Source organism: Mesocricetus auratus, unplaced genomic scaffold (assembly GCF_017639785.1).
Source record: "Mesocricetus auratus isolate SY011 unplaced genomic scaffold, BCM_Maur_2.0 Super-Scaffold_100022, whole genome shotgun sequence".
Taxonomy (NCBI): Eukaryota; Metazoa; Chordata; class Mammalia; order Rodentia; family Cricetidae; genus Mesocricetus; species Mesocricetus auratus.
The window spans coordinates 38,008,364-38,020,426 of record NW_024429203.1 but is presented as its reverse complement, the minus strand read 5'-3'; the positions used below and the strand labels follow the sequence as shown (position 1 = coordinate 38,020,426).

Sequence of the window (12,063 nt, the reverse complement as noted above, 5' to 3'; positions counted from 1 at the left end):
TGTCTCCTCGTGCTTTGGAAGAAAAAAGGACCAACTACATCGAAATTGTTCCCATTTGTAAATTAAGCATAAAGGCTCCCAAGTAGAGGGCCTGGGTGTCCTGGAAACAACTCACCTTTGAGAACCATCTCCTCCAAGGGGATGTCTTTAAACAGCTTGTGGAACTGCTGGTTGTATTTGCTCAGGAGTGTCTGCAAACATAAGACCCAGCTATGAGAGGCTAGTGATCAGACCACCGTAGGTCCCTGTTCCAGCCACCAGGAGATAATGCCATAGAGACCCGCTGGTAAACAGCAAGGGTATGAAGGGCTGAGTTCCCAGTCTAGCTCATCTCCTGGTAATGTTGAGTTCTTAATGGGAGCCAGTGACTAGAGGGGACACACCATTCCCACCAAGGCAAGGGCACTCACTCAGGTCTCCTGGGTTCCTGCTAACAGGCCTAGTGGCCAAGAGGTCAATAGTGAATTTGGGCATCCCAGGACACCTCCCTCAGTAAGCAGACCAAGGTAGCCTCGACATACTCACCCCTTGCCGGCCATATTTCTTTATCTCTTCACTCTTCAAGCCTTCTGACCAGTGTAGACTGCAAAGGAGACATTCCATTCCAGTGACAAGGAACCCTTGAGTCCTGCCCATGTGTCCTCAGTGCCAATTCTGCCCTGGCTTTGTGCCGGAAGATTGGAGCAGAGATTGGAGACTAAGGCCCTTCTCTAAGAAACACAGTAATATGATAACGACTGCAAGTGTACCGCTCATCTCTGGGGAAGGGCACTCATGAGGCCTCCTTCCCAAGCAGATTTGTGTGCCACACCCACAGAGGTATGCTTGACCTGTGCCTCAGTCTCCCACAGTGCTCATCCTGAGCAACAAAGACACTCTGTTCTCTAGCCAAGAAGTAGACAGAGGCCCAAGCAATGTGGGTCCAGAGACCACACAGTCTAGGGGTATACAAGATGGAAGCATTAGACTCACAGCTCCAGGGCCATGATACAGACAGATCTGCTCTCCTTGCAGCCTCCTTGGGCAGCCTGCCGTTCCTCATTGAGGCACTTGGCACACTCAAGTGACTGAGGCTACTGAGCAGGAAAGAACGTAATGAAATACAAAGCTTTGCTCTGGCCAGGTTGGCCCAAGGACAGGTGGGCAGGGAGGAGACTGGTAACCTGAGAAACCTGTGGCCCTTGCTAGGTCCCAGTGCACTGGGATGTGATGGGAGGGTGGGAGGAAGAGGCCTCAGCAGGCCGTTCCCTGCCCACCAGGCATGCTAAGGTATCCTGCCTGACTCAGACCTAAGGTGCTCCCACCTCTCATATGTATGTGTATATGTATGTGCTCACGTGTGTGAGTGTGTGTGTGTATGTGTGTGCCTGCGAGCGTGTGTATGTGCATGTAGACCAGAGGTCCACCTTGAGAGTCATCCTCAGGAATGACATCCACCTCTTTTGAGGCAGGATCTCTCACCAGTTAGGCTACCCTCACAGGGTTTCCTGTCTCTACCTCCCCAGCACCAGAATTACAAACACACACTGCCACAATCAGCCTTTTTCTTTTCATGTGGGCACTGGGGATTGAACTCAGGTCTTCATGCTCGGAAAAACAAGCGCTGTATTGACAGAGGCATCTTTCCAGTCCCTTAAGGTCCCCTCACGAGCAGATCACCTCCTGACAATTCCGTCCTCGTCTTGACTTATCCCTGATTGCAAAGGGCCTTACCTGTCATCTGGGGGCTCCTGGGCCTTTTCTGGTTTCTCTGTGCAGGGTACGGGACTCTTTAGAGGCGCTGTCTTTCCATGCATCTGTTGGTTCCTGGAGAGAAATGTGTTCATGTTAGAAAGGGGAGTTGGGGGGTATCTTTTCCTGTTAGCCTCACTGTGTCCATCCAGGGCAGCTCTTCTGTCCCCTATCCTTGCTTGATGTAAAGTTTAAAAAGTCATAATTTGGAGCCGCTTTCAAATGCTGTGCCCATTAACCCAGTAACCGGCCTTCTGAGAGGGAACTCATTTCCCCATATCCAAGCTCTATTCTGGGTATTAGCCTTTTCTCACCTCTGCCAATTTGATAGGTCAAAATATGTCATCTTCATTTGCATTATGTCTACTGGGAGGTGTCTCCCACAGCGTCTTGCCTGGAAACCTAAAGTTCAGTTAATTCCTGCCCCCCCAGTAAAGATCAGTCTGTCCACCTAGTTTTAACTTCCAGGCAACTGCTAGCTAGTCCAGGAAGAGTTGAGTCTCCAGCCCCGCCCTGGAGGACCGACACAGGCATGTTCATGCTGAAAGCAGAAGTTTCTAAGGTGCCCCAGCAGCTACTGTAAACTATCAGGTTCTGGGAAAGGCCACAGTGTACAGGATCCTTTATCAAATGTTGTTAGAGACGTGGAAGGCAGACTCCGGCTGACCAACAAGTGGGTGCAGCCGAGAGGGGTGGGACTGCCCCAGACTAAGAAGTCGAGGCCTCAGTCACCTTCAGACAGTTGAAGTACCTCAGCCATGACGGTCAAACTATTTCAAAAGTGTCCCAGGAGGAAGGAGATGGTCTTCCCCTGGGCAGGTGGGACTTCCCGTAGCCTCTGAGGTCCTACCTCCACCCAGCAGTTCCATAGACGAGGACTCTCATTCCTGCTTCTCTGGGCATCAGTAAAGCCTGAGATGTCAGCATAGCCCCAAGTGAGTGAGCTCAGGGGTTCTCAAAGGAAGAGAGGTGACCAAGAAGTAGGGTCAAAACAGAGCAGTTTAAAGTCTAGAATACGGAACAAGGTCCTATGTTCTGGTCTCTCCGTATGTAAACAACTGGAATAAATAGTTGGAACTCGAAGCCGAAAACTCCAAATGCTCAGTGGCTCTGTTCTGTGACTGGGCCAAGGCAAAGTTCTCTTTTTCAGACTGGGGAGAGAGCTCAGGCTGCAAAGGGTTCCCTTGCAGACGTAAAAACCCAAATTCAATCCTCAGAACCCATGTAAAAATACCAGGCATGGCAGCACATACTCTGTAATCCTAATACTGGGGAGGGAGGCAGGGTCAGGCAGTGGGCTCGTGGGCAGCCAGCCAAATCTACTAAGAAAGCTCCAGGCCAAAACAACAACAACAAAAACATCCCTGGCGTACAAATAGACTTTGAGTGCCCATCCCACAATGAGGGAGGCTCTCTCAGCCTGGACTCTTGGGGGAAGGCCTAGGCCCTGCATGAAATGACAGACTCTGGAGATCCACCATGGAGGGTCTCACCCTCCCTGGGGATCAGAGTAGAGATTGAGTGGGAGGCTGGGGGGCCTGATGGGGGGCAGGGGAGGAGGAGAGGGAGCTGGGACTGACATGAGAAACAAGCTTGTTTCTAACTTAAATTTAAAAAATGGGTTTGTAAAAAATAATAATAATAAAGTAAATGTTTGCCTCCAGACTAAAAAAGAAGGTAGAGTCAGGAGGATCAGAACTGGGATTGAGGCTACCCCGCTCCAAAAACGCCAAGGAGGCCAGCTCCAGAGGACACCACCCACAGTTGCTCTTTGGCCTCCACATGCGTGTGCACACATGGGCATATACAACTAAAACAAACATGTGTGCCCTCGCACAAACAAACGCTTTGTCTTCCTTAAGATAGAATTACAGGCCGGGCAGTGGTGGCACACGCCTTTAATCCCAGCACTCAGGAGGCAGAGGCAGGCGGATCTCTGTGAGTTCGAGGCCAGCCTGATCTACAGAGCTAGTTCCAGGACAGCCTCCAAAACAATGCAGAGAAACCCTGTCTCAAAAAACCAAAAAAAAAAAAAAAAAAAAAGTAGAATTACAGACTTGGCCCAAGGTTTTCCAGGACCCTCAGAGTTTATCCAGTCTGACCCTCTCCAACTACAGATTCATACAGATCAGAGAAAGTTAACCCTGACAATGGACAGGCCCTGTCCAGTACCACATTGTAAAGATCCAGGCAACCTCATTGGCCTAGTCACGTGTGACCTAGTGACCTCTCTCCTCAACCTCACACAGGGTTTGACACATATGTCACCATATACTGCTCCAGCCAACGATGGGTAACTCATCTCTGACACAGCTCTCTAAGATGACACCATCCAGCGATGTCATAGCTGTCTTGGTTCCTATAAGCACACTTCAGCATGTTTGCACAACAGCAAAATCTAGTCATGACACATTTCTCAGAATGTTTCCTTGTGGCTAAATGACACAAGACTGTATTTACTGAAGAAAGTGACAGACTATTTTAGTGATTTGAACTTCTGGCTTCTAAGGTTAATTCCTGGATATGTTTGGTTTTATCACTTCACACTTCTCGGAGGGGTTTTCTCTTCACTTTTTATGTTTGCTGTAGGGAATATGGTAAGTATAAAGCATTTATGAGTGATTGAAATTATTCATTAAAAAATTCCCTAAAAGTTCCTGGGTGGTGGTGGTGGTGAGTACCTTTAATCCCAGAACTCAGAGAGGCAAAGGCAGAAGGATCTCTGTGAGTTCGAGGCCACCATGGCCTGCAGAGCAATTCAGGACAATCAGGGCTGCACAGAGAAACTCTGTCTCAAAAAACAAACAAAAATGTGGATTGTATATCATACAATCTGTCATGTGACTTTCATTGTTTCACATGATTTCGTGAGAAATTTTCCCAAGTTACCACTTATTCTTAAGATTATTTTTTTTAAATATTTTATTTATTTATTATGTATACAATCTTCAGCATGCCAGTAGAGGGCACCAGATCTCATTCAAGGTGGTTGTGAGCCACCATGTGGTTGCTGGGAATTGAACTCAGGACCTCTGGAAGAACAGTCAGTGCTCTTAACCGCTGAGCCATCTCTCCAGCCCTTAAGATTATTTTTATGTTGTTTGTTTTTGAGAGTTTTTTGTTTGTTTGTTTATTTGTTTTGGAAACAGACTCTCATTGTGTTGCTCTGGTTGTCCTGGAATTCACTCTGTAGACCAGGCTGGCCTCTAACACAGAGATCCACCTGCTTCTGCCTCCAAAGTGCTGGAATTCGAGGTGTGCTCCATCACCCTCAGTCTGAGACGGATTCTAAGAAGGAAAATCAGAGGCCCAAGAGTCAGCTTTTCTCCAGCTCTTTAGCGCCACCTTCAAACCGTTTTCCAAATGCTTTGCCAATTAAACCCAGTGGCCAGCACCTTAAAGGTGTCCATTCCCACATCCATGTTCTGGACATCTTCTCTCACCTTTGTTAATTATATAGCTAAAAAAATGTGTCCTTTTAATTGAGGGGGTGTTTTTGAGCAGAAGTTCAAGGTCATCCTTGATTACATAGGGAATCCAAGGCCTGGAACAGGCCTAGTAAGAATGGGGCCAGGAAGATGGCTCAGGGGATAGAGGTACCCACTGCCAAGCCCAACAACCTGAGTTTGATCCCTGGCCACACATACTGGAAGGAGAGAATGGACTCTCCAAAGTTGTCCTCTAACTTTGACACATATGCCAAGGCACACATATGCCCGTAGACATGCACATACACACATAAATAAGTATGAAAAAAAATAAAGGCCGGATATTGGTGGCGCACGCCTTTAATCCCAGCACTCAGGAGGCAGAGGCAGGTGAATCTCTGTGGTCTACAAAGCCAGTTCCAGGACAGCCTCCAAAACAATACAGAGAAACTTTGTCTCAAAAGAAGGAGGAGGAGGAGGGGGAGGAAGAAGAAGAAAGGAAGAAAAATGGGGAAGAAGGGAAGAAGAGGAAAAGGGAGGAAAGGAGGGAGGGAGGCAGGGAGGGAGGCAGGGAAGGAGCCGATCCACCAATCCACTGGGCATTGTAATACATACCTGTGATCCTAGCACTTGAAAGGCAGAAGCAAAGAATCCCAGGATGCTTGAGGCTATCCTCCCTGGTCTACCATAGCAAGTTACAAGACAACTGGAATTACTTATCATGACTGTCTCAAAAAACAAAACAGAGCTGGTGTGATGGCTCAGCAGATTAAGGTACTTGCCTGTAAGCCTGAGGACCTGAGTCTAATCCCTGGGAGTGAGTCACATGGTAGAGAGAATTGATTCCCACAAATTTTCCTCTGACCTCCACACTCATGCAGCAGCACATGCACATCCCCCACATCATACACACACATACACGTGTGAGCTCACACATCAACAAATGTAACAAAAATTAAAAAGGAGGCAGAGGCAGGTGGATCTCTGCGAGTTTGAGGCCAGCCTGGTGTACAGAGTGAGTTCCAGGATAGCCAGGACTGTTACATAGAGAAACCCTGTCTCAAAAATATAAGTAAATAAACAAACAAATAAATAAGAGAGAGAGAGAGAGAAAGGAAAGAAGGAAGGCAGGCAGACGGGAAGGAAGGCAGGAAGGAAGGAAGAGATAGTAACAACAATGCCACTTGAAGACTGTTGGGCTGAGTGGTTATCTAGCACTCACCTTAGAACCTGCCAGGCTATAGGGCACCTGACAACTACTTGTACTTTGATTCAGAAGGCCTTAGGGAACTTTAAGACCAAGGAGTCAGCCTTCCACCTGACTCTGCAGGCAGCTGATGTCCAGTCCCCTGCCATCAATTTTTCCTGAAAGCAGTTTCTCATAACCCAAGGGTCATAAATCATACCTACAGTCCTTACCCCACCCCATCCCTGTGTTCAAACAGTGAAGTTAATATTAGGGTCTAGGACACTGAAATCTGTAAACATTTTTTTTATTTTGTGAGTATATGTGTATGCTTGTATGGTCTGTGTGCTCGTGCAGAGCCCTCAGAAGCTAGAAATTTTGATCCCCTGGAGCTGGAGTTACAGGTGGATGTGAGCTGCCTGATGTGGGTTCTGGGTACCAAACGTAGGTCCTCTGCAAGAGCAGCACATGCTCCTAACCACTGAGCTACCTCTCTGACCCAAAATCTGTATAAACCACAATAACTAAGGCCATGAAAGGGATGGAACAGGGAAATGGAAACATCTTCCAACAGTAAAGGGAGGATCAAAGATTGGAAAACTCAAGCAAGGCCCTTTCCTGAGCTGAGCTGGTTCTAAAGGCAGGTAAGCCTAGGAGAGGCTACAGCAGGGGTCTGGAGCCCCACTGGCCAGTGCAGAACTCCTGCCTACTCCTCCTTCCTTCTTTCTGGGAACCTTACTGAAGTTATCACTGCTTCTGGGCTGGGGTCTGCCCTAGGGTAACAGGGTGAGCTGGGCAGCAGCAAAAGGAGATGTCAAGAAAGGGTGGTATATAAGAGGAGAGAGAGAGGCAAGTGAGTCGGAACCAGGGATGCAGGTTTAGCTGCTTCCCACACATCACAGGTATGTCCCAAGAGTTGATACTGTCTCCAGATCGATACTCCCAAACTCCAACCTGGGCAACTCATCGCCTCCGCAGCCAAAGCTCTGTCATCTGTTCCCCAGGCCAGCCAGGACACCAGATACTGTCTCTGAGGAAAAAGGTGCGTGGGGGGGGGGGGGAATATACGGAGGAGAGAGAAAGGAGACAGACAAGGAGGAAGAGGAGGGGAGGAGGAGGAGAAGAGGGAGAGGAGGACCATCACAAGACGACAAGGGATATCTACTGCGTTGACAGCACAGGCGAACCCTGCCGCCTTCATGTCCCAGGTTGCACTCTTCCTTGTGTGTGCCCAGGCAAGACTCCCCTGGTTTAGCAGCCCCCTCCCTACTCTAGTCCTTCCTAACCTCACTGCAGAGCTCCCTACAGGCCTCATCTGTGCCTCTGGCAGTAGCAATGCCTGTGACTGATACAGAAGATGAAAGCTCAACTAGACCCTGCTCCCCTGAATCAGCAGGACCCACGTGGTCACAGGTGGGGCCTTCCCCACAGCACCCAGTGGAGGAAGGGACCACACTCTCCCAGGATGACTTCTTGTGGACTTCTGAGAGACTAGAGCTCCCTGTGGGTCCTGCCAACTCTTCTCAAAACCAGGCTCAGAGCCAACGCTCCCTCTGTAGCCAGCCAGACACTAAGCTGCTGTGGTCTCCAAGGAGAGAGCTGCCAGCAACACTGTTCTCCTCAGACAAATGCCACATCACCATGCAGGCCTCTGACAGGACAAATACAAAAGTCATGGAAGTAGCCACAAGGGACAGGAAGTTGGATAGACTTCCAGCCTGGATAGAACTTCAGAAGTCGAGGCCTAGCAATCTGGGCTTGGGTCTTCGCCTTGATGGGAGTTCCAAATCCCTGAGGACTCCCACCCCACCTTCATGCCTCAGCTCACCTCTCACATAACACCCTCTTGTTAGCATTATGTGGCTCTACTAATTGGATTCACATTAGAATTGCCAGCAGGGCTTTAGAACGAGAAAAAAAATAATGCTGTGGTTGTACAGGCCTATAATTCCTGCACTTGGGAGGCTAAGGCAGGAGGGTGGTGAGTTCAAGGACATCCTGCAAAATATAGTTAGCCTATGCTATCTCTCAAAAAAATAAAAGTGCCTGGGAAGGCCAGGTGATAGTGGCAAATGCCTTTAATCCCAGCACTGAATTCGAGGCCAACCTGGTCTACAGAGTTGAGTTCCAGGACAGCCAGGGCTATATAGAGAAACCCTGTCTCAAAAAGAAAAAAAGAAAAAAGCCAGGCGGTGGTGGCCCATTCTTTCAATCCCAGCACTTGGGAGGCAGAGGCAAGCGGATCTCTGTGAGTTCGAGGCCAGCCTGGTCTACAAGAGCTAGTTCCAGGACAGCCTCTAAAACCACAGAGAAACCCTGTCTCGAAAAACCAAAATAAATAAATAAATTAAAATAAAATAAAGAGAGAAAGAAAGAGAGGGAAGAAAGAAAGAGAGAATTTTAGAAAACACCTGAGAAGACAGCCCAGTGAGTAGAACATCTGCCAAGCAAGCATGGGAATCTGCGTTTGAGTCCTTGGGACCCAGGAGGAACTCACAGTAACTCTGGTGCTCTGAGAGGCTGAGACAGGAGAACCCTCTGAAGACTGAGGACCAGCTAGCCCAGCTTTCAACAGCAGTGAACCGCAACAGAAGAGCTTGCCTCAAGCGAGGAGGAAGGACAGTGCCGACACTAAAGCTGTCGTCTGACTCCCACGTATGTGTGTACACACATACAAGCGAAAAACAAAAAGAAGAGAATGCCTCACCCTGTGTAAGAGCAGTTCCATCAGAGTCTCTAAGAGTTGTACTTTGGCTATTTTTAGCTTACTACTGAAGTATAATTTACACTTAGCAAAAGAACCATATGCAAGGAGGCGTACACTCCAACATACTTCTTTCTTTCCTTTTTTTTTTTTTTAAAGACAGGATCTCTCTATGTTGCCCTCGCTGTCCTGGAACTCACTATGTAAATCAGGCTGGCCTTGAATTCCGAGAGATCCACCTGGCTCAGCCTCCTGAGTGCTGGGATTAAGGTCATGTATCACCATGCAAAGCAGTTCACATTGCAAAAACACAGCCCCCAGAACCCCTTCTTGCTCCTGCTAGTTTCATCCCCACCATCCCAAGAAGAACCCTAACCCCGACATCTGGCTGCAGTCTGCTTCCTCTCTGAAAGAGTGGGGTCACACCATCCATCTCGGTGCATTTGAAGGCTCCACTGTACATCCATAGTGCTGTACACATATCTGTTTAGGACTTGGTTTTTTGAGACAGGGTCTCATGTAGCCCAGGAACTTGCTAAGTAGCTGAAGAAGACCTGGAACTTCTGATCCTCCTGCCCCCAACTCTTACATGCTGGGTTTTAGGTATATGACACCATTCTCAGTTCATGCATTCTTAGGGACTGAACTCAAGACTTTGTGCATGTTAGGCTAGCACTCTTCCAAATGAGTTATATCCCTAGCACATTCTGTGTTATATTTATAAACTGCATTCTCACTAGCAATTCCTTTGTATGGATATACTATCATTTACTGTTTTCCTTTTACTAATTTCAGGCTCCAGGTTCGGCTTGTTACGGAAGCGATGAAAAGGCTCTGGCGGCAGCCTTGTGAACACAAGTATTCACTTCTGTGGGTAAACACTCAGCACCAGCATTGCTGGGTCACAAGGCAGCTGTATGTTCAGTGTCCGGCTTTAAATACTCCAAGGTGAACTGAAACCTGCAGGCAGGGTTAAGAAGCCACTGGGAGAACCCTGCCACCTCCTTTCTCTGAGGCTCTCGGTAAAGAACATGCTTCCTTCTTCCCAACAGCAGCCTGTCTAGGGTCCTGACCATACCAAGTTTCAGGCACACTGTAGCCAGACAGGGCGACCCCCATGTCACTAGAGATTCCCTTTGCCTGCTAAGGCCATGCAGCCCATTTCCTATGCACTGCCAAGGAAGTGACAGGTTGGTTTTCCCGTGTGGTACGAGCTAGCTTGAACCACACTGTACTCTTCCTGTGTTCTCTCAAAGTCATAGTCCTTCCAGACAACCCAGAAACTTGTCGGGGCAAATAGGACAACCTGTATGGTGCAGAGTGAGTCACTAATATGCTAAAATGTGAGGATAAAAGAGAATTTCTTTCTTAAGCAAAAAATAATTCTGCAGTTGCTGTCTTGAGGCCACACCTAGCAGATATGTTGAGAAAATGGCTGTGCCCTTTGGCTGACTAGAAAGAGGGGCAGGAGAATCCCACAGCTGCAATGGGGCAGGACTAGTAAATTGGAGGTCACCTGCTAGGTCCTAATCTTACTGCCCCAACCCTGTATCCCAGGAAAATGACTCAAAAAGGAGCTGCACTTATCAGGTGAGTCCCTGCCCAGAGGAGGCCCTGAGGCCACCTAGACTAGCAATGCATTCAGATGAAAGGTGTACATGGCAGGCAGAGGCTCTTCACCCGGAGACTGTGGAAAGATCACACCAGAGCAGCCAGGACCACATGTACACTCCAGACCCAAGCAACACCATCTGCACTTGGCCAGGAGCCTCCCCAGATTAAAATGGTAGCTAGCCCATTGGATTCCCTTTCTAATGAGTCCAAGCTGGGAAACAGGAGATGAGAAGGTGTGCAATTAGAGCAAAGAGCAGGAGAAAGCTGGGCAGATATTCCTGGAGGAGGGTCTAGAGCTAAACAGGACGGGAGAGTACAGACATAGGGGGCCACAAGCTGGACAGAGGGGGTCTGTTCCCCTTGGCTGTCCATCAACTTCCAATTCTGCTTGCAGTGCCTGGTGCTTGTAACTGGACAGGAAACCCCCAGGCCAGGTTTGCCCCAAAACCATGCACCAGGCACAAACATTACATATCATTTAGGCCATAAATGGGGCAAGTGGCGCTGCCTACATCCCATGACTGGAGAATGGGAAGCAGTTGGATTCTGTGATCTGCCCATATAGGGCTGGACTGACATGGAAGTATCTAACAACTAACTCTCAGCTACAGCCACACCTGCCTGAGTCTTTTGTTTTTGTTTGTTTGTTGGTTTTTCAAGATAGGGTTTCTCTGTGTAGCTCTGACTGTCCTGGAATTTGCCTTGTAGACCAGGCTAGTCTCGAACTCACTAAGATTCACCTGCCTTTGGGCCACCACAGCCCGGCTTCTCTTCTTTACCCAAACAAGCTGGGAGAGCTAGCAGCTCAGGAGTTAGGGTTGGCAGGCTCAGTCACCTGGGAGGGGGATACTAGCTAAATAAGAATGAGTTCTATGGGGACTGGAGAGAGAGCGCTGTGGTTAAAAGCACCAGCAGTTCTTCTAGAGGACCCAGGTTCAATTCTCAGCAGCCACATGGCAGCTCACACCTGTCTGCGATCTGGCACCCTTGCGCAGACACATACATGCAGGCAAAAATGTCAATGCACATAAGAAAATAAAGAAAAAATAAACCCTTAAAAATTAGTTCTAACAGGAACAGGAGATTCTTCTCCCTACAGGGAACTCAGAAACATATATGTCCTTCTGCCAGGGGGATTTTGAGAGTAAGGCCGGCTCCATCTTCCTACTGTGGCAGCCAAGACATTCATTTGCCTGTGTCTCTTGCCTCAGCCCAGATCTACCTTGTCCCCAAAGCCCTTCACTGTTTGAGTGGCTAGATCACCCCTAGTTAATGAGCCCTAAACCTTTTTCTCCTGTTTCCTAACCTTAGAACCCAAGTCTGGGTTCTCTGCATGCCAAGGGGACACTGTTCCTTGTGAGACGGAGGTCACAGCAAGGTGTTCAGCTGGCCTTGCTCTG

The 12,063-nt window shown here is 48.4% G+C and overlaps 1 protein-coding gene across 10 annotated transcripts in view; it reads right to left on the bottom strand.

Annotated features, from left to right (window-relative positions):
* Gramd2a (GRAM domain containing 2A) overlaps nucleotides 1-12,063 on the bottom strand; it is a 35,824-nt gene that overhangs the window by 8,333 nt on the left and 15,428 nt on the right. For 2 of the 10 annotated variants that reach the window (XR_005870312.1, XM_021226885.2), the window contains exons 1-4: nucleotides 2,046-2,314; nucleotides 1,714-1,806; nucleotides 526-583; nucleotides 116-191 (exon numbers count right to left, since the gene is read on the bottom strand). Coding sequence is in view for 9 of the 10 variants with exons in the window: in XM_021226885.2 (XP_021082544.1) it covers nucleotides 116-191; nucleotides 526-583; nucleotides 1,714-1,806; nucleotides 2,046-2,089 (271 nt within the window). In the remaining variant the exon portion in view is untranslated. Of the gene's footprint in view, nucleotides 1-115; nucleotides 192-525; nucleotides 584-1,713; nucleotides 1,807-2,045; nucleotides 2,315-8,842; nucleotides 8,925-12,063 lie in introns of those variants that run through there. The other 8 variants (XM_021226881.2, XM_040730029.1, XM_040730030.1 and 5 more) reach the window with 7 other exon arrangements.